This window comes from Eucyclogobius newberryi, unplaced genomic scaffold (assembly GCF_026437365.1).
Source record: "Eucyclogobius newberryi isolate DKJ021-1_F unplaced genomic scaffold, fEucNew1.0.hap1 SCAF_5, whole genome shotgun sequence".
Classification (NCBI taxonomy): Eukaryota; Metazoa; Chordata; class Actinopteri; order Gobiiformes; family Gobiidae; genus Eucyclogobius; species Eucyclogobius newberryi.
In genome coordinates, this window is record NW_027316167.1 from 20264221 (window position 1) to 20291950 (window position 27730).

Consider the following 27730-nt stretch of genomic DNA (forward strand, 5'->3'; position numbering starts at 1 on the left):
AATTATTTTAGTAAACCCAGTATGTTTTTGGACTGGTGCGTTTGTAAATTACAGATAACTGATGTGTGTCAAAGGGAAAAGTTAAAGCGGCCATTGTCGTGAAGTATTTTTGTAACCCACAACGCTTCATGGATATAATTACAGGCAACTTGAGCTCAAAATTATTTTATAGTGAAGCCACTCAGACTTCAAGCATATTGTGGGTGATGTTGACTTGTTTACTTGTTTATTATAGATCTAAAAGGAGCTATTCAGACTGAGGCTTTTGTGAGTTTATGAATGATTTATTTCAGGAGGTCCTCTTAACTCAAGTTTAGACCTGGGTTCAGTCCTATTTATATTTTTAACAGCTGTGGTTTTTTGTTGTTCTTGTGAAAAAGGAAGACCGACTTTCTTTCATTACCAACAGTTACAGTATGCAGGTTCTCGCCAATAGGGTTGTCAAAAGTAAAAGAAAATGGAGATTAATCAATACTAAAACTTGTATCGAAACTAGATAAACTAGTCTCGATACTAATACCAGCATTAACGTGAACGGTTTTAGAATGATGAATATAAAGTACTATAATTTTGAATTGAGAAACTCAGTCTATTATTATAATTTTTACATTTTGAACTAAAAAAAGAGCATTTTAAATCGTAATATTCTTTAGTATAGACATTGAGTTTGAAATTTTAGTACTGTGACAAAAACCACTAGCTATTTGAATTTCTGTCAGGCCTTTCAAGAATATTAATTGTGAACTGTAGGTATTTGTCATTGAACCACCTCTGAATTAAAAAAAAATTGCATATTTGTTGTAAGTAAGTTTTCCATCAGCACTGCAACATATTTGCTTGTACTTCAACATCACTTTTAGTCACAGTACCGTTGTGCCCAAAGCTCACAGAGACACCTTTTGTTTCTCTCTTTCTACGACATATTTATCCTAAACACTGGTCGTTTTGGGCAGGTAGGGCCCTCACCTGCTGTTAAAGAGCCATGGGACAGTGACATCTGCTGTCTCTGGATCTATCCTCTCTATGGCAACATCTGCTTCCTCCACTGCTCTTTCCCATCACAAGGTGGGCGTGTCCTTTGTGCAGCCCTCCACTTTATTGTTCTAGCCAATCATTGTCCTTTGCCGAGTTGTTCCCACGATGCATCAGTAATGGCCAGAAGGCGCTGATGGGGAACTTGCGCCGGTGACTCTCTGAAGGAATGACTTTGTCTTTACAACCTCTTTTAACCCCCTGGGAGTGATGACAAACAATAACAAATGTGTGCTCGCTTGTGCCAGAAGTTAGGAGCCAATAGACTGATAGAAAATCACTAAAAGCAACTGGAAATGTTGAAGGTCAGCATACAGTTGAGAGTGAAATGTTGTTAGATCGGATAAGGTGGGCCCTGGAGTAATAAATGGAGAAATAGTGTTCTGGGAAAAGATCAGAGTGAGGTCCCAAGGGAGAAGCAGCAGATGAAGTAGCTGAATAAGCTGTCTGTCATTGTGTGACTTAGGCCGCTATGGTCACTGTGTTTGTTCAGACTCAACAATGGAGGCAGGTTGATAGAGAAATCGCTGTTTTCCCACAAGATTTAGGCAAAAATCTCTAGTCGCTGATGCTCGGTGCATGTGGGGATTTGGCCTGGTGACAAATTGTAATGCTAATACCAAACAAAGAGAAAAAAGGGAGGTGGTGGGTCGTGGAGTCAATGTTGTGATGCTGCCTCTTTTGGAGCGGTGAATGAAAATGTGATTCAGAAAAAGTCAAGACCGAATTAAATAAAGGAGGCAAATGTGAAACACTCAAGTCAAGTGGACAAGTGGCAGGCACAGAGATATATGCTCTGTTTTTGTTCGATTCTGGACAGGTCAACAAATCATCCTGTGTCCGTTCAAACTGCAGCCATTTTATGTCGTCTTAAACCATTTTCTTTAATGTTTTGATCTACTGTTTTAGGATATGGCGCAAGTAAAAATATTAGGACATACAACTTCAAGTAAACCTTTTGAAAATTAGTTTGAATTGCCATTGTATAGAACATAGAGGTTTAATTGGCTTACCCATGGGTTTGGCTTGAGTCGTGTGCCTTAAGGCCGTATGGTTTAGTTACACTTTATTGTTCCTGTGGGAAATTTGATCTCGGCTTGTATCTCATTCTTCCATTGATGCAGCGTGCGACTGGTAAGTACTCAAACTCCAGATTTTCAACCAAAATTCTCTTTATTATTTGCTATATTCTTTATCCGAAATGAGAAATTTGCTTAAGAAGAACATTACTGTATGTTAAAGATCCCCCTTGTTGTATGGTGCTACTTTTCCACCTTGCTGCTTAGCTCAGGTAAATTATGTTAACTTCAGTCATCTAAACCCTATCTTATATTTGTATTACATGTTTATAAAGCCCAGATGAATAGAAATGATTCCACCTGGAAGTAGGGCTGGTAGGGTTTTTCGTTCTCATATCATCTTATCGATCCCTGAAAGTAATTTTTCCTCCTCCAAAGTCTAAATTCAGCTCCAAACCACATTCTTTTACTCTCAGTTCATACAGGCCCAAGCTGTTAGATGTTAGATGTGAGATGACTGAATCTCGATTGCCATTAAAATCCAATTTATGCCTTATTCAATATTCAGTAGTTTATTTGTTATAGGGTTGTAAAAAACTACTAATCGATATTGAAACAAGAAAAAAAGCACACATCGGACAAAATTTGACATTTCCTGAGTAGTTTTAGAATCAATGGTCTTGATCAAAGAAGACCGAAATAATAACACAAATTGGTTTATTCAAATGTCTTATTCTTCTTTATGAAGACTTCAAGAATGTAAAAAAGAAAGAAAGAATTAGTCTATACTTCTATGCTGTCGTGAATATAAGTCACCACCAAGAAAACCCCTTGAACCAACCTGTGCCTGTGAGAGCGTGTGACAGGTGGCCAGTGTGTGAAAAAGATGGGGGTCAATGGCCAAACCGTCTCCAGCAGTCTCACTCGTGTAGGGTCTCAGGCTGACCTAAAGCTGTGTGAATGGGACAGAGAGAGTGAGGCCTGGATGCTCTGCTTGGGACAAGAGTGAATGGACAGATTAATCAGATTATAGTAGACACACTTAAACAGCCAGTTTTCAGAATTAGCCACGGTTCTGCCCACTCCCTGTCCCGACTAAACATGTGTGACTTGGCAACGCAAGGGAACAATATGCATTCTAGAATTGTATTTCCACAACTAGTTTTGAATTGAAAAGCTTGTTCCATAGTAAAAGGAAAAAGTAATAGAGAACTTTAGTGAACTCGCAGTAGAGAAATCAACTTGTTATAGCAGTTCTTACACACAACAAACTAGCTGGTTAGAAAGGCTGTATATGCAAATGACGACGGCCCTGTAGGATGTGCTTGGACGTAGATGCATAAACATGTTATGTGGCATTTACTCAAACAGTGATACATTATCATATTAATATTATACATACAGTGGTTTACAAACCTTTGTGCGGGTCCCAATCTGATGAAGAAATCTTTCAATGTCAAATGTATGGCCAATCATTATACAAATAAAAACTTGACTACATCTGAATTTGGAAAGCAACATCAGTAATTACCCACCCCAAACTAAATTATTTATATATTGTACATTTTAACTTGTAGCAGCACAGCCTAATTTAATTCAAACTTGTGCAACACCATGGAGAAATCTGAGTTCCCCCTGAGAAGTTCAAAGAGCGCTGGTCTTTCTGTGCAGCATGGGCGTATGGGAGCCCCTGAGCAGTGCTTTGTGTGACTGTTGACACCAGTGCGATGCGAGTGAGTGTGAGGACAGCCTAACTACAACAAAGGGCCAGCTTTGAGCCTGTCTCCTGTGATTTTCCAACTCAGCGAAAAGCTATTGTGGCACAAAAAAAAAAAGATAAGTTAAAAGCTTAGCATGGTATGTGCTAACAACTGCCTGCCGCTTGTGTAATACAAGCAAATATTTTTTGAGCAGTCACAGTTGCAGTCTTTGGAGGGGCTAACAGTCCCCATGCACCCAGCCATTAGTCCAGCACTGCTTGAGCGCGCTGGTGTGTGAAGTCACTAGAGGCACGTGGATGGCAGAGCATGGGGCAGGGGCAACTGATTTCAAAGTGCAACCCAAGGTCAATTTAGCGGTCTCCATAATAATGAGGTCCAGTTCACCGCAATTATGAGGCCATCTACACAAAAGGTCTCTGTATTTGACCCACTATTCAGCCTTCTGCCATTTTGTTATTCATCATTAGATCTTCTCCATCTAGCTTTTGTATTCTTTCCAAAGATGGGACCGAGGGACTAAATATAATGTTTCAAATTAAAAAAAACATAAATAAAATGTCTTCTTTCTACTGGATAATGACATGGTTATAGATGATGAATTGGAAGCACAATAGTGTAAACTTTCTTTTCAGTCCTTTGTTTTCTTGTCAGAAAAGATGACTTTCATAAAACATTATTCTGTTGGGGTCCACGTTGTTGTGATCTGGTGTCACCTAATGCCCCCTTTTATGAATGTCAAGATAATTTGATATTCTTAATTATTCATATCACAATATAATCCTGCAAATTATGAAATAGTCATTGTGACAATTTTAGAACCAAAAACATAGTTTTATTTGTCTGTTTATGTAACATCTAACTTGACTTAACTTTATTCCAGGTTACGTACTAAAGGCGTCAATTAGACTAGTGAATTAACTTAAATTAAAGATTGCACGGTGGTTTGGTCATTATGTCATTCGTAAATAATTATAAAAATGTTATGTTTCTTTTCACAATATTTGAAACACCAACATTTCATATTGTGACATCACTACTTTGTATATTTATGTAGTGCATTTAGTGCTATGGTGGAGATAATAAGAGATCTAATTTTACATCTTGTGTGTATTTTATTTGAGACTGTGAGCCAAATGAGTTTCTTTGATGACTACTTCTACATTGCTAGTGGTCTTCAAATGACACACACACACACACACACACACATGCAAATACACACATGCAAATACACACATGAGGGGCAACTGGGACTATATCCAGACTGGTGGTTTTACTCTGTGCCTAAAAATACCTCAGTGCTTAAAACAAGATCTGTGTGTGAGAGAATGTGAATTAAGGCTGTGTGATACGACATAGACAAGTCAATGGAAAAACACAAATTTTGACCAGAAACGAATGTATACAGTAGAAGTATACACAGATTACGCCACAAATATTGACTGATTATCGCTCCATCTCGCTTATACAAAGAGATGGGGCCGACCTCAGAGTAGCCCAACTAAGTGCTCTATGATTATGGGGTGTGTCTTTGTCTCATTTAGTGGTTCCATGAGGAGACAGTCTTCTGCTGTGTCAGGCGAACACACAGGAGTCAAATGCACAGTGACAACAAAGCCGCTCTGATTGCTTTTACTGAGAACCCAAATGTGTGTAATCTAGTGAAAAAAACAGAAGAAAAAGTAGTATTCCAAATGGGTGCTGACCGGTGGCCAAGTGGTCTAAGCAGAAGCAGCGTCATGAGATCAACTCCCAGCTCTGTACATTTGGGGAAAATTCTTCCTGCTCTTCTCCCCCATTTCACGCTATACTGTCCTGTCCAATAAAGCATACGAGGCAAAAATGTGCATGTTGCTATAAGTGAAGCAATATTTCAACACAAAAGATATTATTTAATTTGTCTTTTATTTTGGAAAAATATTGCTTTTGTTTTCCAGTAATAAAAATGACAGGCTCTGTACATAAGACATTTATCTTTTAAATACAACACAGTCACAGTGGTCTCAAGTGCCTAACACATACATGCATCCATCCGTACATACAACATCTGCCAATAAAAACAAATCAACTTAAATTAAAACAAAAGCAACAACACATATGGACCAAAATAATTACAATAATTAAATTAAAGAATACATCTTTCATTGGATAAAAATAAAATAAAATGGGTAGCAAATATTCTATCCAATAGTGAGCTGGTGACGTATCTTACAGTGGAAGACACAATTTGGATGGGTCAGGCAATGCATACAGACACATTCACCCACACACTTGCACCACTCACACTCTATAGTGCAATGAGGTTTTGGCAGGTAAGACTGATGTAGCTTGGCATTAAAAGTGGCAATTGAACCATTTCCTACATATTTTGTTCAGGTGAGATTTTTTTATGACTTGCCCAAAACATTGCCCCGTGTATCACAACGTTCAGGGTCTGAGGCCATTATGGCCCAACAGAATCCATGTTGGATCGGTCTGCAGTCACTGCTGGAGTCTTAAATCCATATTTCTGCTGAGAACCAGCTCAGCTCACACAGTGTCTGACAGTGCTACAGAGAGAGAGCTGAATTTAAAAAGTCAAAAGTGATTATAATTATTCCTGTTTCAGCTTCAACTCTGCCACACCGCACAGAATACATTATCTATGACAGTTTTCACACATTTTGTACCAACTATCACTTAAAAGGACAACACTTATTCAAAAGCTCTCAGTACTCCAAAGGTACTACACTTCATTCAGTACTCTGTGGTACTCAAACTTCATTAGCTGACATTTGGTCCATCTGCTGTAGACTCAGTCCAAGAGTTCAACAGGATTTGTCCAAAATGTCCAAATGTACTGTACATCCATCCAAATGATATGATCTCCAATACTAGCGTAGTGCGAAGTCCTGTAGCCATGTCAGCATCGACACAGGCTTGGTAGCACCATGGCTCAAAGTCCTCCGGTAAATCCCAGGGAACAGCAGCAAACAGCAGGAGTAAAACCTCCTGGAGACAAATTGAGCTCTACTGCTCAGGGCTGGTCTGGACCACCTCCAGAGAAGACTGTCCCATGAACAGGCATCATACCTGAGGAAAACAAGGAGAAAACAATAAATCTTCTGTTGTAGATGACGGGAACAACCATGTAATTTATCTGATATTTTTCATTAAACTCACCTCTGTAGCAATTATACATTCATCTTTTTGATCTGATAGCACGTAGATAGACTGGTATCTGCTATCGCACTGGTAGTCTGTGTCACTGCAGTTTTTCATATCACTTGTTGATTGGTTCTTTGAATCACTGGATGACGTTTGACCATTCAGATCACACGAGGAAATGCATTTTGAATCGCTGCAGGTTGGCAGTTCATCATCCATCTTCTTTTCCTCAGATGGATTACTATGAAGCAGATAGAATATACATTTACTAAAGAAAATAACTTTACGTGACTTTGTGCGATTTCAAGTATTCTCATCAATGAAATAAAATGAAATCCAATATACCTGTATCTTTTCCTGCATGCCTCTTCTGAATCGGATTCATCCAGCATTTCACATTTGACCTCTGGTTCATATCTTTCCTCCTCTTTGCACAAGGACAGCTCATCAGCGCGCAGCTCATGGACCAGGTTGTACTCCACACCAGAGTACCGAGTTTTGAAGCCGTTCTTTTCTGATCCAAGTCCATTCAGGCTGCTAATGCCACTCAGCCCACCCAGCGACCCTCCCAGCTCTGAGTGATAATCCACCTTTTTATTTGTGTTTTTAACAGAGGTGGACATCATGCCGCCCAGTTCCTTGTCACCACGGAGACAGTTGTTAGTAGTGGTAAGATTGTTCATGGTTTCGTGGCTGTCACTGTGCACGCTGTCGCCATGGTGACTGTGGCGATCCTGTAGTTTTATCCGTACAAACACCACAAGTACGGAGCAGCCAATCAACAAGACAAGCACCAGGAAAATTCCAGCGCAAACAGCTGCCCAAGGAAACCCGGCCTCGTCCTCTTCACTGTCCTCGTTGAGGCTTTCTGAATATATGCGATCCGGACCTTCCACTACAGGCTGGCCTCTGGGAATCTCAGGGAGCAGAAACTGGCAGTTGTGCCCGCCATATCCAGGCAAACAGGCACACACATAGCGACCTCCGCGTTCATGGCAGGTGGCTCCATTGTGGCATGGGTTGTGATGGCATCGAGAGATGGGGGAGCTGCAGTTTTGTCCAGTGTAACCTAAAGATACAAGATAAACTATTAGTGTAAAAAATAAGGAAAACATAATTTGTATCCCCCATTTTGTGTTATTCCTGTTTTTGCGTCATACCTGGTGGGCAGGTGCAAGTGTAGCCGGTCTCTCCCTCCTGACATGTGCCACCATTTTGGCATGGGAATGATTGGCAGTGTCCACTGGCAGAATTTGTGTTTTCACAGTTTGGTCCAAAGTAGCCCTCCAGACATTGACAGAGATAAGAGTTCACGAGGTCTATACATTCTGCACCTATAAAGTTAAATATAAGTTAGCAATAATAGACAATGTAAAACCAAAATGGAAGTAACAATAAGAACGACAACTAACCATTTAAGCAGGGGTTGGACGAGCAGTGGTCAATCTTCTTCTCACAGTTGAATCCTGCGTATCCCATTGGACACTGACAGAAGTAGCCTCCCTCCGGGTTGTCTGTGCAGCGCCCACCATTAAAACAAGGGCCATCGGCACAAGTGTTTGCACTCAGCTCACAGTTGTTGCCGTAGAAACCAGGTGGGCATGTGCACTTGTAGCCATTGTCATTGTCCTGTAGAGCATATGATAATGCATTTAGAGATCTACTTCATGTTTCAGTTTTAAATTGCTCTCTTTTGTTGCTGATACTCACAGTGCAGCTGCCACCATTGCGACAAGGGTTTCCAGAGCATTCATTGACCTCAATCTCACAGCTGGCACCGGTGAAGCCAGGCAGACAGGAGCAAGTGTAGCTACCCTGTCCGGTGTTGGTGCAGGTCGCTCCATTCAGACACGGCTTGTGGTGAGTGCAGTAATTCAGATCTAATAGCGACAATAACATGGTATAAGAGCAAGCACAATAGTGTATGTGATGATGTTACTTTTTTTTCAGTGAACTATAAAGCTTACCTTGGTTACAAAAGAGTCCACCCCAACCTTCCTGGCAGTTACACTGCCAGGGCTGCTGGCAGGTACCATGCAAACAGCCAGGATATCTGATACAGTCATCACAGTAGCGACCACTGAAGCCCACACGACATCTGGGAACGAGCGTTGTATGTTTAGTTAATTTTATTAGTGAAGGAATATATTTAAATTAAAAGTAACTTTTAATACATACTTGCATTCTCCTGGTTTCTCACAGAAGCCATGTTCTTCATCACATCCAGGCAGACAGATTGCTATGGAGAAAAAAGGGCAACATTAACAATTAAGCTTTCACACTCACTAGCTTTTTCCAAGTCTCGCTTTGTGACTATTACTACAGACTTCATAATCATGAGCGAGACCAGCCAACAAACTTTTCTTCTAACATGGTTGGCCCCACACACAAAAGCATGGCACACAAAGCCGCCTTTCTCCGCTTAACTGTGGGTCAGACGTCCTGTTTCTCACCCTTGGCCCTCTCACGTGCCCCCTCCCTCTCTGGTCCTATCCTCTTCCATCTATACCATCCACCTATCTGTCCTCTGTTCTTCACCTCGCCCCCGGTCCGCTCACACTCCTCCCTCCTCTTCCCCCAAGGCCAGCTGGCCTGTGTGGAGCCAACCACCAGACAGCTGCTCCATTGTCTCCTCTCACCGAGCAGCTGCCCCCTCCACAACAATACACCATCCCTCTCGGCCAATCAACAGCCTGAGTGGCAACAATACAGGACCCCCACTTGGCCAATCGGGGAGGAGGTTTGGGGCTAGGAGGCCCCAGTGGTCTAATGGAAGGCACGCGGCGTGTGAATTACTGAGGAGCCAGGAGGCCTCTGGTGCTATGGGATAACTAACTAACGCCTGTTGCACACAAGCCCCACATTAGGTGGTGGAAAAGTCCCTAAACAATAACGACAAGCCAATCACTGTTGGAAAAATTTACCTTGACGCCTCATTTAAAGTCTACAAAAACCCCTCCCCCAGCTAACATTAGTAATGATAACCACTGTGACATTACTGGGTCATCATTCAACTTGTCCACACCAAAGATTGCTCAACTATCCATTCATGGTCTTCTCCTATTTTGTTTTCCCATAATATAATAATGATAAATAATGAAAACAAACTTACATTCAGTGCAGTACTGGCCTTTCCAACCAGAGTTGCAAATAATTTCTCCCCGTTCGCCACAGGTGAAATGTCCGAAGGCATCGTCTCTGGGTCGACAGAAGACTGAACAGCCCTCTCCGTAATAATGCTCATCACACAGGAAGCGGTAAGAGTAGCGCAGCTCTGTCCTGCCTGATGTCTGCATGTCTTTGGACCATTCCTCTCCCACAGTCAGATGGCGCTGAGTTGTAATCCTGCTGATTAGACGCTCTGGATTCTCTGCAAAACAGTGCAGGTGTTAAAATGACTATACACCATACAATGATGCTGATTTACACAATGGTGGACATATACTGTTTGATTATGATACAATGAGTGTTACAGAGGTGGCTACCTATGTTTTATTATCATCAGTAATCAATTATAATAAGTGATCTGATAAGAGAACCATAAAGATTACAAAACTAGACCGTGGTCACCAGCCAATAATAATTTTGTTACATGATTGTAATGATCACATAGTGTGTAAATGCAGACTGTTGTTGGCTTTGCAGTCCATGTTATGACAGAAACAAATGTCACAAAATCAAAAGATGCCTCTACCCAGCACAACTTTTAGTTATCATAATAAGGTTACATAAGTGTATACAGTATGTTGGCAGCCACCCACCTGTTGTTAGGTCGTCCAGAGAGTCAGTGTGCAAAGCTTCAATGATCAGTGAAAACGTTCCCTGAGGAGAGATAGAGAAAAGGAGTCAACAGCTGCTCTGCCTGTTACACAGGGCCATTAGAGGCCTCCCAATAAAGTTCACAGCCTAATTCCCATGCTGATTAGGGGCCTTATAAGAGCTACTACCTGCTCCCTTTTCACGCCGCTGCTACTATCACACTCTGACACTGCCGTAAAACCAAACAAGGCGGAATTTCACGCTGTGCTGCCAATGATGTGCCAACTCTGAGGATGTTAAATTTCCCACCACGCCTGGTTGGAGAAGATACGTTTCCCGAACGCACCCCCACCCATATCATCCCTCTATGCCCCCTGCCCTCCCCATTTTATGCTACCAAAAGCACAGACGCATGCCTACTACAATAGCCCCTCTCACGCTGCTGACAAAGACGTTCACAAGTGTTGGGTTTGAAGCATCTGTTGCATGTTTCACTCTGCAAAGAAATTCGTCCCATAAAGAAAGTAATAAAGCGCGTCCATAACTCCCTTGACTGTACTGCGTGCCATTCGTCACTACAATAAAACTAAATACAAGTATATGACGTGAGGTCAAATCCAAGAAACTTACCGGCCATGTGAAACCGAAATTGAAGTTAATCGGGTTGGTAAACGTGTCCGCGTTGGTCTCGGGAACCTGGAAGGAGTTGGATCCCAGCACTGGAGTGACAGCCCCGCCGTATGTGCACGGGGGTTCAGGTGATACATTGGCCTGGTAATGCTTGAGACAAATCCTAAAGAAAGTCTTGCATTCACACTGATGATGGCTTTGAGTTTGAGCGCCACCGGGACAGCAGTTGGAGTTTCCCGGTATTCCCTTCTTGTTGAGAAACTCCTGCAGTTTCAGCTCAAAAACTCCTGAGCACAAAACCTGCAAGGGCAACATAATATACATGTAAACTATGTAAAAAAAACATAGTATTCATAATATTGGGTGAAATACATTGCTCATTGGTGAGTAATCACTGCGTGCATAAAAGTCATAATGTGTTGTGCGTAAATTCCACTGACGCTCCTTGGGTTTAGTATTCTTGGACTTACCTGGCAGGTGAGAAGGGAGAGCGTGACAACCTGGATCAGATACAGGCGTCCCATAGTGACAGCTCTTGAACAATCGGGGAACGCTCCACAGGTCAGTCCGTTTAGTCTGAGTCAAACGCGCATTGAGAAAATATTTGATTTCCGCCGTGAGAAGATGTTATGATGACAAAATAAAAACTTCTTCCCCTCTACTTTCCCATGCGGCAGGCTTCTGTCGGAGAACAAAAAGTAATCCTAAAAAATTAAGGATCCTCAACAATTCCTGGTAGAAATATTTTTTTCGAGTAATTCCAACTTGGCAGCTGTTGATGTTTACGTTTATTTCCCTCTTGGTTGGCAATGGCAAAAGCAGCAAGTCTTCGTTTCTCTATGTATGTCTCTTGGTCTTTTGGGTTTGTGTGTGTCTGAAGGGCCAACAGTCCGTTCAGGGTTTTATACCGGGACAGCAGGCAGAGGGTAATAAGATGCAAATGAGCCCCTCTGCTCCTCTTCTTCCCTCCCACACCACCACAAGTCCGGCCCGGGGCATGACAATGAGGAGGGGGGGTTGCGCTCAACTTTTCTACCCCCTCTCTGCACTTCTCTCAAAGGGACGGACCAAATGGCTCGTGAGCAGTTAAATGTGCAACACTTGTTTCACTGATGCCTCTTTAGGGCACTACCAACAGTAGACATAATATTTAGGGAACATTCGATTTGTTAAATACATTCTTCCATCTTACATTGCATAACTGCGCGCGGCAGTGGTCTCTTATTGTCGAGAGTAAATTGGTACCCATAGACTGCTGGCCAGCCGTCCCAACTGCGATTCAACTACCATCTGCTTCACCGCATTCCTATGGTGTTCCCCTGCCGTGGATGTCCACACCACCACTCCAAATGACTCGATCTGTTCCCATTGCCTTATCTTTATTTATACATTAAAACTACACAGCTACTTCGTGCGAACCATTTGTTATCATAATATCAAATGTTTCGACGTAGTATGTGACATTTTGCCCGAAAGAGCCAAACAAATGTCTGTGAATAAATAAATAAATAATACAATCTATTTTATTTAGTGGTAACATACATGCCTAAATGTGATTGCAAGTTTGTCCTTGCCTGGCATAGAACTGGGACGACGCCCATGAATCCGCACAGTGGCGCCGTAACTGGGAATATAAACCGTTTATTGCATGCTTGCGTATTTCCCTTATTTGCCTTTGGTATGGGCAGTAAAAAAAGCCTCGGTGTGTGTCGCTCGCGTGGCTGTCATTAAGAGACTTTGTGAAGAGAAGGAGAGAGAGAGGGGGGGTTGGGGGGCATGCAGGCAGTAGGCCTAGAGTTTTTTTCTTTGTGCTTTCAGCTGTATGGTAATTGGTCCGGCAGCACCTGCTCTCCCACAAGAATACAGCACCAGAGACGCAGAGGGATGTGGTCACTTGTATTAGGGTAATCTTTATCTTCATGATAAGATAGCTATATGTCCTGTGCAGCCTTTTCAAAGCTTTATGAGATGCGTGGTTATAGTTGCTGAGTTGCCCACGGGTCCCATTTATTAATCTGCATACGTGTGGCTTCAGAGTAATGTGCAAAATGAATTCACACTTGTTGACATCGGCCCATTGTTTTGAGCCTATGCTCGGTGTAATGTTGAGCAATTAAATCCATCTTCATCACAAAGCTCTACACCTTTGATGATGTAGCCTAATATTCTGAAGGCTTTAGAGTCAAAACTAAATATATTGTACCTGGATATGAAGTTATGGATAATGCTCTTGACATAAAATTCGTTTTTCAAAAGTTTTTGACATATATGCCAATGTTTTAACACTTGATTTCCCTTGCACCCAAAACCGCACAGAAGATATGATTTTCCCCAAGGGATATTAAAATGCAATTTACGATTATTGACAGCAATTGCACAAATGATTACACAGTAGCCTACCTACCTCATCTTACAGACAAGCCACATGAGTCATGTTATATTTACTGGACACTACTCTACTACTATATTTTGATCAAATAATTTTGAATAATCCAATATGCTGGTCAATGTGTCTATCAACAGGCCATTTTGTTGATGGAAGCTGTGGCCTATTAGAAATTTAACGACCTGCTGAATTTGATTCCCTATGGGTCAGCGCTGAGATAAATAGGACTGTGTCTAATGTGGTTGCGTGTCTATGATGTGCTCTTTGCACCCTTTAAAGCTGATTGAAGGGCCTTTAACCTTAGACTTTAACGCTATTATCCCTGCCAGCCAAGGTCTCCCCACATAGCCCCATGTACGTTTAGCTATAGGACGCTAGTCCAAGCTTCGTCTTTCTTTTCACCATGTTGATTGTAACTCCATTCTCAATAAACTGCAATGCTTATACGTCACTCTTGAAGCCATTTATTTACACTCATCTCGACTTTCTGTGGACTTTTTCACGCGCTCCCAGTATTAAGCACATACTATCAGTCATTCATCACCATGACATGGCACACATTTCCCGATTACGCCAGCAAAGCGTGACTGAAAAGCATGGCACGATGGAAAGTGGTTCCTCCTCTTCAACAGCAGCAGCACCACGTTTTGTCCCCAACATAATTTATGCCAGAAGATTCACCAATCTCACCTCAAGAAATCGACTCAACTCAGACCCTCCTCCCCAGCAGCACTTCGGTGTGCGTGTGTGAGGTTAAAATTGTTTAACTGGAGGTCGATTGTTTAACTGAAGTGCCCTGCCTCTGCCAGTGTCTGTGTGCACGCGCGCGCATGTGCTGCCCTGAGCGTGCGCGCGCTTATGAGCTCCGTGACGCGCAGGCCACAACAAAGGAAGAGGTCTTGCGCCCCGCCGCCCATTCATCCCTTTCTCTCGTGAAGTAATTCCTATTGATTCTTATTGAACGGCGACTCACGAGCCCCTCGGGGGAAAGCCTTGTGATTTGTGAAGGGTCGCGAGGACAAGACACACCCCTTTTCAGGCCTTGGCCATCTGCTCACCAAACACCACAACAGCATCCAACTCCCATCAACAAATTCCCCTACCTATACTTGCCAGATCGATCTCGCGAGCCTAATCCTCAGAACAGCTAATTTTAGACTCTTAATCATCAACATCTCCCAAATTCCGTGGTGTGGTTGGTCCCCAGGGCATAAGCGCACAGTAGAGGCATGCGACGTTAAGAGATGACCATATGGCCATTGTGCGTATTTGTTTGTGTGTGCGCGTATGTGTGTGCCCAGAAATGGATGGATGGCCGTCGTGGGAACCTCCACATCGTCAGCATCACATCACACACCCTTAAAATAGTGGCCAGCCTTCTGGTCAGTTATCAAAGTGCATAAACACAAGGATGGAGGCAGAAGTCTGTGACATTCAATTTGTAAATAAAGGGAATAAGAGACGAAAATTCTGCCAGTCTCCCACTTAATAAGTATGCATAACAAAACATATATCAGGTACTAATGTGTTAGTCTTACTGTAAGGCACACATAAGGTCTGAGTACCAAAGGCCTAAGGCAGTCGACATGCAAGTCGGGATTTAGCACATGTAATTGTAAGTCTGAATAAAGTGTGATGCAGACATGAGTTTTGGTAATGATGCTTCACACCTTTGTAGGCACCTGGATGTCTCCAACAGAATAAAATTGTGAAAGGCTGTCAAAATACATGCAAAATGTAAGTAGATGAAATTACGCAGGCAAATCTACCAAACACTGTATATTTTTAGACAAATTTGAAATTGTGCTGCTCCATTACATCCCTGTGCCCCCCTGGGGGTCCTTGGCCTTTAGTTTGAGAAGCAGTGGCCTCCAGCAGAGGGATTAGCCAGGCCAGCTGCCCAGAGACCCTGCACTCTGGACGCTGACACCAGGCCTGACCCCTGTGTGCCTGCTATCAGGCAGACCAAGGGGATTTTGTCTGCACTGTGTGAGTGTTCATTCAGTTGGACAACTGTTGAGCCGGTGGAGATGTGGGCAGCGGTGTGCTTTGTATGTGTATGTGCGTGCTTGTATGGTCAATTCTTTCCGGGGGTTAACTGCAGATCCAGTACAAATGGGAGGTGTTGGGGGTAGGGCCATCGTGTGCTCCTGGAACATCTGCCACAGTTTCTCCTGAGTCGAGCTTTACTCAAGACAAGGGGGTTATGAGGCAGCGCAGAAAGGAGGTAATATTATTTGAAGAAGAGAAACTGTCTTGCACCCACTTGTTGGAAAAAAAGTTTGTAAATAGTATTTGTCATTTATAATAATAACACTTGATATTTAAAGTGGCAATGATATTAGGTTTTGGAAAGGCAACAGAATGGAAACATTACGTATTATTACGTAATATGTATAAAATACAATGTTCATTGTCATATACTTTACATCTTGACAATTTTAATGCTTTTAACTAACAATATGATCTACAAGTGCAGGACCACTGCAGATTGTATATGTGTGCCAGATGGACTACTGCAGTCAATACCCTTATACTATTTATCTAAATAAGCCTCAATCACACATCTGTGTATTTTTAATGACCCGTATGTTTTAGCTGATGCTTTAACATTTAAATGCAAGCAAGGTTTGGCCCTGGTTCATAATGGGTCCAAATTCAAAAGACTATAACTGAAAGACGATAACTGCAGGCCAGACAGAAGACAGATACAGCACATCTCCTCTTTTCCTGAAGCTTGGGAGGGGATTGTTTCCCCTGTCCATAGAGCATCTGGCTAGAGAACAACTGATGCTGACAGCTGGACTGACAGCCAGCATATGTCTCTTTCTTTATTTCAGCTCTGCTCAAACAATGGAGTGGAAGGGATGGGGGTGCTTTGTTTTGAAGATAGACCTAATAGCTTGTGACTACAGAAAAGAGCCCCCATTCTTTTGGAGAGCATGAAGAGCAATTAGCTCCTCTCTGATCCTAGCCTGAAGAGTTTGGAACCGCTGCTGCCACAAAACCTCAATGGTCTATTCTTATTCATGCCAATTTGTTGTTTAGTTTTCAGTTGAAGCAGCAGGCTACCAAAGCATTAACGATACTTAATGGCTATAGGAATTACACGTTCAGATATGTTGCAGCTGAAAGGCAATGACTGGATAATATTTGGACAATTTTATTTGAAACCAATATCATCTTCCGGTCGAAGGTTGCACTGTATAAAGAGTCACGTGTGCCGCGCGCTCTGTGTGCTCCATGCGACAAGCACGTGTGCTTTGTTTTGCTACGCGATGACGCCACGCGCAAACCACAGGAAGTGATTTGCATTTCAGCCAAGTAAACACAACCGAACACAACACGCGTCCGTGTTCTTTGCTGAAGGGACTTTTAGTAAGTTGTCTAAACAATGTAGCATCAGAATAAACAAGGTCTATCATTTAATCAAAAAGCTGCAAGCTTGTTTGTACATAAATAACATTGACAAAAGAGCGGTTAGATGCTAAGCTAACATTTAGCTAGATTTAAGAAATGGCAAGGGCTTACTGTCTTCTTTTTACAGAAATGGGAGTGAAGGGTCTTCACACGTTTCTGGAGGGCTGCTGTCCTGAAGCGTGTGAGACTGTTTACTTGAGGGAGATGGCAAAACTTCACTCTGCACACAACCAGACTTGTTAAGTATACTTTTGTATTGCTCATTCTGTCATGGTGTTGAATAATCTGTCATCCATATATGGATTGGAGTGCTCTTACACTAAAATATTTTGGAACGACATATCTTTGTTGTGAATAGAAAGCTTGATATGAACCCACAACTTGATACAATGCATGTCCTCTTTACACAAAAAAATGTGTTAAACCCGATCCCAATGCTGTTAAAATACCATATTTATTACTCTAAATTCTCAAACCAGAAACCAAATTTTATAGTATTTGAATCCCTTTTGTCCTCTTATGTAAATTCCTTACATTATTGCACTAACCTAAAAGCTATGAAGACCAAAACTCTACTGTAAAGTGAACAATATTTATTTTTGTATTTATTTTCTACGTGTATTTTGAAACTACAAATCCATTACGCCTCTACCAATGTTATTGAGTGTCTGCCTGATGTCACGCAGGCACTATATGTTCTTGTATTTCACGTATTTTTTATTATTATATTTTCCATGATTTTCCATTTAGCCAGTTTCAACTCCTTAACGCTTCAACCGATTTCAACATGTTATACCTCATTACAATCGCTTTCGCAGTAGTACGTGTGCTATTACTTTTGACATTTGAACATTTGTACTTTTTGCAGAATTGTCGAATTTTCAAAAGTATTAGTTTTCCCCATTTAAATGAATTTGGGCATTGAGTGTCTGCGGAATTCTTTAGACTTTGGGGGAGAGAGGTAGACTTTATTATTTAGGCTTTATTCTTTAGAATTTTGGTCTTTAGACTTTGGAGGAGAGAGGTAGACTTTATTCTTTAGGCTTTATTCTTTAGAATTTTGGGACGGAGCCAGTCGAGAGAGAGGGGGGGAGAGGGGGAGAGAGGGAGGGAGAGAGGGGGAAGGACTGAGAGAGAGGGGGAGAGGGAGAGACGCAGACACTCCAGCAATGGCTTCAGCCATTGCAGATTTTCTAGTTGTTTATATCATTGTACATTTGAATTAAAACATTGTTTTGTTTTGGCATTAAATAGTATACTTATGTTGTCCTGTGATCCATCACCTTATCTTGAATAAACTGCACCTGTTATGTATGTTTTAATTGAAAAAGGCTAAAATAATCTTTATATTTTTGCTTATATGTTTTTGACTGTAGTTTGTGCTTAACCTTTTTTCTTATGGCCTGTACTATATCATATCCAGCTCCCACACTGGTCGTAGATGGGATGGCTTGTCTGCGTCAGTGGTACTCCTGTAGAGACTGGGTGTCTGGAGGGCAGTGGAAAGAATATATGGACATTCTAAGGAGCTGGGTTGGAGCCTTTACCTCTGCAGGCATCAGATTAATCTTTTTCTTTGATGGAGTTGTGGAGGAGCAAAAGAGACTGTCATGGGTAAAGTCTGACTTCCAAAACCATTTATTTACAGACTCCTAACATTTGTGTTATCGTTGACTGTTTGGTGTTTTTCTCAGATAAAGAGGCGTCGTAGAGTAAATGGTGATGTGCGTAAAGTATTTGCCCATATTAAAGCCTATGGAGAGCAGCCTGGTAAAGAGATGCTTGTTTTGCCTTCTGGTCTAGCAACATTTACCAGCTTTGCACTTAAGTAAGTAGTTCATTAAGTCGCATAGATTTTGTATAGATTTGTATAAACTATACATAAAAAAAAGATTTGTTTAAATGTTTTTCTGTTGATCAGATCATTGGGGCAGGACGTGTTTTTGTCAGTGAGGGAGGCTGACTACGAGATTGCCAGCTATGCACGTGAACACAACTGCATGGGCATATTGGGACAGGACACAGACTTCATTATATTTGACAGGTTTGATGATGACCATGTTTGAAATGTTGCTTTTTTCAAACATTCATTACCTCTAACGTTGTATTGCTTTTAGTGCTCCGTATCTGTCTTCTGCAAAGTTAAGGACAGACAATCTCAGTACAGTCCTTTATGACCGACAGAAACTCTGCCAGGCCCTTGGATTGGCGAATTTTCATTTACCACTATTTGCTTGCATCCTTGGTAATGATATTGTGTCTGCAGAGCGGATGCGACACATACGAAATGATGCCTTGGGAAAATACAGGTCCATCTTTCAAACTATTTTGTTTGGATCATTCTTCCTCTGATTACTAATCATTTACATATCGTCTTCCTATAGACAATTTAATTCTACACCCTATCCTGGATCCCAGCAAGGACAGATGATATTTGCTGTCTCCCAGTTTGTGCGCTCCTGTTCAGAAAGTCGTGAAGAGCTTATTCCTCTATCTTTAAAGCTGTCACCCGTAGACAGACAACTACTGGAGACGGGTATCCAGTCATATTTACTATCTGAACAAGGAAAACATCTGTCTAGTGAAATTTCAGACCACCCTGCTGCTGTTTATCAGAAATACGTCAGTCCAGTCATATTACAGGTACAATTTGTCCATGGATATTTTTATTTATGTGAATGCTTTTGTCACATTGTCTAAATATGTGTGTTTGTGTGGTTTCTACTAGGCATGTAGAGAGAAACATGTAGCAGCAGAGGGATTCATGGTCTACTCTGTTGTGTCTGAGGGAGTGGTTGAATGTAGCAACAGTCTCGAGGACGAAGAGGACACAGAGTTACTGCCACAAGCTCACGTCTATAAACCATGTAGACAGAGAATTTATGGTGCTCTACTACTGAATACTTTTAATGGTAATGTACACACTGTAACTGCATACTCATTTGATGGTAAAGAAAAACAACAACAAAAAATAAATTGGAAATTGGAAATGGTGCTTTTCCAAATCAAATCTATAGTATTAGACCACATGGTGATATTAAATGAACTACTGTTATATCATGCAGAAAGATGTGTTTTTATTACTGTAATTGTGATAGCAACAGTAATAATTGTTTTTTGGTATGGGAATTTAGTTGTAAATTTTAGTTGTTTTTTTAAATAACAGTGTGTGTAACATACACCTGGTTTGTGATTTGTGTTCACAGATGTTGATGAAAACCCACCACCAATTAAGGAATGGTTTGTCTACCCTGGAAATCCTCTGAAAGAGCCTGAAATGGTCCCCCCTGTCCCAGTTGGCATACAATGCAAGAAGCATGCAAATACACAGAGCATAATGTTTATTTTTTTCAAGGCTCAGTCTAAATTTCCACATTTGCCCTGTGCAGGTGATCAGCTAGACATGTTATGGTTTGGCAAAGAGCACGAAGTTTCATCTCTTCGTCGATCATGCTTTCTGGCAATTCTTGACTGCCAAGACTTTGCAGAATTGTATGGAAAAATAGAGGAGCACCTTTTCGTCACATTGTGTCTAGTGACCTACATAGCTGTCCAGGTAGATATCTTTACTTACCTTTACTACAATAATTGTGTGTGTAAAAGTGTTGTATAATAAATGCAAAAAAAAAAAAAAAAATAGTTAGACATACGCAAACTTCACAAGACATTTGTAGTTAGTTTTTACTTGAGTTGCTTGATTTGATCTGGATTTTTAAAGAAAAAACTACACGTTCTGTTTTATGTCAACACAGAATAAAAAAGCTTGATGTATTTAGTGACACCGAAGGCTACAATGAAGATTTTGATAGCAAATTTGTGCAACACCCTTTGAACAATATAGCTTCTATTTTGTCATCAACATTAAACATTACCTGTTGTTTGTAAGACATTATGAAGACCATTATTACCTGCTGAGCACTTCGCTTAACCACAGATGCTGTTCTTTGTGATCTCTAATGTAAACAAAGTACTCTGATGGACAAGGACTTGCATATTTAAGCCTTTATCTCTCCAAGTAATCCTCCTCCTTAATACATTTGAGCACACATTTTGGTGAGTTTTCATGTGAATAGCAGGTTTCCTTATTTTTTTTGTTATAATCACTTAAGTATTGTATTGCGTGCGTCTTTATACTTAAGAGAATCATTACAATCAGTCTCACTTGTAAAGCTTTTTACAGGATCTACCCCATGTTTGTTCTTTTGGTGTTGGCTATTTAAGTTAGTCCCAGTTTATATTAAAGCTTGAGAAAACAAAGGGAAACACTATTTGGTTCTATTGCTAACTAATATGCTGTTTTTACTGTTTTAGTAAAAGAAGCTGTCAGTGACTGACTTTCAAATGCAGTGATTGACTCTTGGAGACAGTTATTCAAATGGGCCTCTGTCAGTTTAGGCTGAAGACAGTAGCTGTTGTCGTCTGATCTCGACTGCATTCAAAGCTCTCAACCAGTCGTCTTTTTAAACCACATGGGGCTTGTTTGTTTTGAACATACAACTGGGCAATCTTGTTTTTGCTTTCAGTGTTTTCTCTTTCTCTTTTTGCACAGAAAGCAGACAAAACAAACTGTCCCACATAGAATACACATCGATTTGTTGTTGACATGGCTCACTGTATACACTTCAACTGTGTGTGTTTGCAATCAGGTACAAACACTGTCTCAAGAGGACGTTGATGCATACCTGAGCCAGGCTGTGTGCTTGGCACGGAACTCTCCAGAAGATCTCCAGCAGATCAAGGTCTGCCACATTTTTACTATAAAAATTGGTCTTAGATGAATGACATTTAATACTGATGGGGAACAGCTAAAATTAATCAGATGAAAATGCAGATTTAAATGTAACGAGTTATATGGTGTAGTCACTTGGAAAAGGAAATGATCAGGCTCAACATTTGTGAATTAATTAATTAATTATTCTAGATCTTTGTTATACAAATATCATGCAATCATTAGGGTTAATAGGCTCTGGCCTCCCTTCTGGGACCATGATATGATCACATTAGAATCTGAAATCACAAATACATACCGTAATGGTTTACTAATTTTAATACATTAGACTAATTTCCATAGGAGCGGTACGAGGCGGGGCCTGTTTAACTCGTGCCGTAATTCACGTCAAGATCCAAATCTAACGCAGTACATAAAGAGGTGTAAAAACGCGACGTAGAGAAGTGAAATGAATGGAAAATGGAAGTTGTGTCTTGTGTTTTGTCTTTAGCTTTAGCCTTATCTCAAAGCATCACACACATGTAATGGATTACTAAATGTCTTTTTAAGCATCACCATTTACCTTTATAGCTTGATTACCATAAGTATGTCTTGTCATTTTTATATTTGCTCTTTTTGTTGCTGCACAATAATTAGCACTGGGCATTGATTTATATAAACTCTCAGAGTATCAGAGATCTACCTTAATTAGTGTATGGAAACTTGCACGTAAACAGGGTGAAATTCTCTTTCTAAACATTTTACCAATGAAACATTTCCATATCTTATACCAACAAGTAGGAATTCCTTTTTTAATAAAGCAGAAAAATGATATTTGTAACCTTGTTGCGACACTCCTCCCCACAAACTGCCATGTGTGCAGTGTATTTAGTGAAACAGGGAGAGTGGCGACAGTCGCCTGTCTGCACTGACGCTCACCACATGGAGCTATTTACACCAGGCTCCCTCCACCCCACTGGACACACGCACATATCCACTGTGTCTTTGTCCCTCTCGCTCTCCTTCCTACTTACACACAACTACTTTCACCTTTTTCATGTTACTTTATCTATATTTCCTGTGTCTTTCCTTTGTCGTGTGTTTGTGAGCGGCAGCAGATCTTTGTGTGTGTTTTCTGCTGGCTCATTGTTTTCTGGATGTGAAGCTGTGTTTGACTGGAGGCAGGTGGCAGGCAGTGTTTAGTGTGTGTGTGTGTGTGTTATCAGTGCTATCTGCAGAGACAGGTGAGAGAGCCACACATCTGCCTGCTGTTGGCGTCTGCTGTCATTACTCTTAGCTCACAGGCTGCTGCAGCTGCTGCTGCACTTTTTATTGTACATTCAGTGTACTCACAATTACCATAAAACATAAAATTACATTTATTTAAATTAAATAATTAGTAGCAAAATCAATAACAACAGTTTGTGTTCATAGCGTGTATAGCTTTTACTGTCCATAAACCTTCAGTACAAGTTCAAAAGATGAAGCTGATATGTGGGGTCTTTTACTGGAGTGGGCTGACAATTCTCTTCTTTACAATTGCATACTTTGAAGTAATTGTACAGTGTGATGAAGAGGCTGAAATGATTGGCACTGGAAATTTATTCCATTTGATATTATGGGTTGTATAAATTATCTCCAAATCTGTATTTTTTCATAAATAATGTATTTAAAATAATGTATGTATTAAATCTAATGTTCTGTCTCAGTTGCCCTTCTTGTGTAGCCGGGTTGTGCAGATGGGATGTCTGTATGTGCGTGGTCTCGGTTGTCTTCTGGGGGCCAACTGTGCCAGTGGCTGTCCTCTAACCACTGACTCCCTGATGCCCTGGAACAGCTTTGATGGACGACTTTTCCACTCAAAGTATCTTCTGGCTCAAAGCGGTGTGGAGGACCGGCTGCTGCTGGACAATGATGTGAGTGAAGCTGAAAAGTAGTGATGACTGATGAAATGACTTTGAAAAGCAGTGAGGATTAGGGTTCTACCAATATCAAACGTCACACAATAGTATCACATTTATTATCTCCTGGCAGAGCCAGAGTGAAAAACATGTTTGAGTGTTTGACTGCATTGGGTTTTTAAAAACAGGGATCCACATTTTCCGTTGTACTACTCCAATTTAATTTGATCCAATATGAAAATGTTATTGCTATTAATTTCTCTACTGATATAACAATACAATATCACTTAAAGAAAAGAAAAAAATGCATTCGTTTTAAAACTTTTAAAACCAAGCACCCAAGAAAATTATTTCCAAGCATTGCTCAATCCAAAACAGATCTATAATGGGACTAAACCTGGCTGCACCATGAACTAAAGTAGATCTTAAGAAGGAGTAAGTCAAATCTGAATAAAATTGACACTAGATTATCTAAATGCTAGATATAGGTATTATTATATAGTGGTATTGTTAGTGCTATAAGATTAAAATCATGTGGGATGCCGTCACATGCTGAAAAAAAAGTGTACTTGTTCCTTGCTTCAGGTCTCATGTTTGAATGTCTTTCATCATTTGAGGACCAAAGTTAAGGAAGCTTGTCAGAAGAAAGGCCAAGAGCTGCAGTCCAGACCCAGAAGTCACACTCCTCAGTTCAGCCTGAAGACCAGAGCGGAGCCCCGATACAGAGAGCATCACACAGGTGAAAGTCACGTGTGCTTTATGTGAATTTATCATGGCCTTCAACTAGCTGTTTTAGATGAGTCAACTTGTCAAACGATTATTTTTATTGTTAAAGTTAAAGCTCAAATGTGCGGGTATAGTATATTATGTTTTATAATTATTGGAAAAATATTCCTAAATTTAAGTTAGTAACTTGTTTTTGCAATAAAACCTGTTTTGGTATACGTTTTACTTTGTTGTACCCCAATTATTATATTAGTCAACACCATTCCATTTTGATAACAATAATGCACTGTACCCTTTTTACCAAGTGCCCACAGGATTTTAAGTTTACTACTAGAAATAGCAATCACATACAACATTTAACAACATGACAAAAATGCGCCTGATCCGAAAAGAAGAGCAAACTCCTCAAATTTGACTGTTGATCAATGCTTGTAGTTCCAGTACCCTTCACAGAACCACATTTCCCAGAGGGCCTTGCTGTAACCAGCTCCATGTGTGCTGTGGCCTTGAGCATAACACACACACACTTGAAGAGTAGACTTGCTTTGTCCGTGTGCTAGTAATGGTAGGTTCCATTTATAGGGTGGGAGAGCTCTTATTTTAAGACACACAACAGGACTGATTACAGACCACTGTGTCTGACTCTTGCTCTGCTGCTTTTGTTACTCCTCATCCTTGTACATGGTCATAGTTGATATATTATTTAACCCTTTCCCACACCTATACATTAATATGTATAATTCTGTATCAACACCAAATCAGGATGATAATGCTTCTAAAACATTTGCCGTTGGCCTCTGCATCACCTTGTTGTTTTGCTCCTTTACAGTGTCTGTCTCTTGTGTCACACGAATTAACCATAAGAAATATGAACCCATCGTTTCTGTGTAACCCGCTCACGTACAAATCTTCTGCCAGTATTTTTGACAAGCACTGCATTGCATGTTTGGGGGAGAGGCTCAGATTTGCGCCGAGCTGTCTGCGTTTTGCCCAAGTCAACCCCTGTGGGACTCTTGTTTAATAGATGGAGCGCGTCTCCCTCTCTGTACCTCAGACACAGACACCCGTCATTACTGCGGATCCATGTGTGTCAGAGAGAGGGAGAGTGCCGGGAGAGCAGTGGTGGCGCTTTGTGGTATCACGGAGGGCCCAGTTTGGTTTTTGTTTGGAATCAGGCCTGATGTTTAGTCTCCTCAGCAAATATCTTATTTGCCCGCCTGCTCTCACAACTACCCCTTAACTGGGAATCCATCATGACTGTCTTTTCATGTCTCCTCCAATTTGTTTCTTTTCAACTTTAAGGGATTTAAAGAAGCAACTTTAAACCCTGGTAGTTGGACCATTCTGTTTAAAAATATTGTAAAAGGGAAGTTCAATTTAATAAAAAATGTGTTGCAGATATTAGCACAATTATAGAAATATATAATTAAAGTAGATGTCATATGCTTTTTTTTCCAGGAACTTGGTATTGAACTAGTAGATCATCAATTCAGCTTTTGTTCATTGTAAACCACAATAATGATCTAAAATGGCTTGATTATAGAATTGACTTCCTGTTCAAAACTGCCGCAACAAGCAGCAGATTGTCATTTACATGTTCTATGTGACATTTTAGGACCCGACATGTATCACTCTGTCTTCATTTTTCTAATAATCACCGCTAAGCACTGTGATTTAGGTGGGGACAGGGGGTAGGTGAAGACGGGAATCTTCTGAGCACTCAACCCTTCAATGCAAGACACTGCTAATTGCTCAAACATGCATGAATCAATTAATTGCTCAAACATGCATGAATCAATTAAGATACAACTATGAGTTAACTGATGAGGAAATACCTTTGTAAAAAGCATATTATTAGCAATTAGCATTATATGTCCCCTTTAAGAGAAATAAATACATTGTTTCTTGTACTTTATTGCAGGTGGTGAGGGCTTGGGAACGCAGTCATACCCACAGGGCTTTCATCACAACGCAGAAAGTTGGAGGGGCCATGGAGACGCGAGAAGAAGAGAGCGTCTGTATGAAAACAGAGGGAGACACGGCAGAGGAAACAACCCCTCAACTTCACTGCATTCAGACTTTTATTCACAGCAATATCATGATACTGGGACCTCTACATATAAAACTGTCTCCAGGGGCAGATTTAACCACAGGGGCAGATACCGTCTAGCACCAAGGTATACATGTGCATTATACTCAACATTCAAAAAGCAAACCTTGATTCATATTCTCAATGTTCTTTTTCTCAGATGGTCACAGCCTCCTGCCCCATGACTTGACCTGAGAAGAAGAAATGACAAAGATTAAAATTGATGAAGAATGGCAAAGGTGTGAAGAAAAGCGTCTCTCAACATACGTCTTGTTTCAGGTTTGTTTGTCCAAGAGATGAACTGTCAAGAGCAATGTTTGGAGATTAAGAAAGAATAAGTCATGTTTTGTCAACCATGGTGTAAATTTGCTTTTCTGATACAATAAGAGACACGTTTTAAATGAGAAGATTCAATCTATTGAAAGTAAACTTGAAGGGTGTTTGAAATGGAGAAGTGGATTAGCCTGTTTCTACGTCTTATCTGTGTGAATAAATACATCTTTAAAAGTAATGTTTGCACTGGACCACAATCTGATAATAATGGTTTAGCTACAGAAAGAGACTTCATGAGATTTACCGGAAGCTGAAATCTGAAAACAACTTTGGGGTGTCAGCAAATTAAGAGTTTTCAATTGCCGTTTCAACTAGGTGAGCTGTACATTTTGTGTAAAGTGCTTGATCTGCCAAATTAATAAAATGTGTTATTTTTAAAGTGCGGTACATCTTTCTTTATTGCTTTATAATCACCTGACCACACAAATGCAGTGTATAACAATGACATTCATAATGATTTGTATGTATTTGAACAATGAGCTTTAATACACATTTTACAGAAAATATTTAATGTAGACTCGCTCCTACACTACACAACAACAATAGCAGGGGTCGGAATTAAACTTCCACAATGAGACAATGTTATTACCCAAATGTGTTTCCTTTGTGCCAGTATGAATGGTTTGAACAGGGTACAAATAATTGACCAGTGATTATTAAAGTCACATGCAGAGTCTTTTCTTGTCTTTTCTAGTGGCGTGTGACCACAGCCTCCACTCCCTGTGTTTCCTTGAGCAACAGCAGACCCAGAGAGGGACCCGAACCGTGTGATTGTGCAGTTAGTCAGTGGTGAGTGAGGAGGGTGTGGTGTGGGTGGGGTACATAACTCAGGTTCTGTTGCCCCTTCAGCATAAAGGAGGAC

General features: G+C 40.8%; 2 protein-coding genes across 2 annotated transcripts; one reads left to right on the forward strand and one right to left on the reverse strand.

Moving 5' to 3' along the window:
* Window positions 1-5655: 5655 nt before the first annotated feature.
* dldh (dihydrolipoamide dehydrogenase) lies at window positions 5656-12245 on the reverse strand. Its single transcript, XM_072465290.1, has 12 exons — window positions 11776-12245; window positions 11306-11605; window positions 10678-10738; window positions 10029-10286; window positions 9095-9155; window positions 8884-9014; window positions 8627-8796; window positions 8329-8545; window positions 8077-8250; window positions 7262-7985; window positions 6932-7157; window positions 5656-6841 (listed from the first exon to the last, which is right to left on the reverse strand). Exons 1-12 carry the CDS (start codon window positions 11827-11829, stop codon window positions 6836-6838), a joined length of 2382 nt encoding a protein of 793 aa, XP_072321391.1. The 5' UTR covers window positions 11830-12245; the 3' UTR covers window positions 5656-6835.
* Window positions 12246-16977: 4732 nt separating this feature from the next.
* fam120b (family with sequence similarity 120 member B) lies at window positions 16978-27247 on the forward strand. The gene is made up of 14 exons (XM_072464985.1): window positions 16978-17069; window positions 17239-17349; window positions 18535-18725; window positions 18806-18939; window positions 19033-19155; window positions 19229-19420; window positions 19496-19754; window positions 19840-20023; window positions 20318-20667; window positions 21758-21850; window positions 23529-23735; window positions 24306-24459; window positions 26368-26623; window positions 26696-27247. Exons 2-14 carry the CDS (start codon window positions 17241-17243, stop codon window positions 26718-26720), a joined length of 2277 nt encoding a protein of 758 aa, XP_072321086.1. The 5' UTR covers window positions 16978-17069; window positions 17239-17240; the 3' UTR covers window positions 26721-27247.
* Window positions 27248-27730: the final 483 nt, after the last annotated feature.

Excerpts from the sequence above, each read along its gene's own strand:
- dldh (XM_072465290.1), bottom strand. The coding sequence starts at position 11,829 with ATGGGACGCCTGTATCTGATCCAGGTTGTCACGCTCTCCCTTCTCACC. Across the intron at positions 8,797-8,883 it reads TGGACTCTTTTGTAACCAAG|ATCTGAATTACTGCACTCAC; the intron begins GTAAGCTTTATA and ends TGTCGCTATTAG. Across the intron at positions 7,986-8,076 it reads CACTTGCACCTGCCCACCAG|GTTACACTGGACAAAACTGC; the intron begins GTATGACGCAAA and ends TTGTATCTTTAG.
- fam120b (XM_072464985.1), top strand. The coding sequence starts at position 17,241 with ATGGGAGTGAAGGGTCTTCACACGTTTCTGGAGGGCTGCTGTCCTGAA. Across the intron at positions 18,940-19,032 it reads TTTACCAGCTTTGCACTTAA|ATCATTGGGGCAGGACGTGT; the intron begins GTAAGTAGTTCA and ends TCTGTTGATCAG. Across the intron at positions 20,024-20,317 it reads ACTACTGAATACTTTTAATG|ATGTTGATGAAAACCCACCA; the intron begins GTAATGTACACA and ends TTGTGTTCACAG.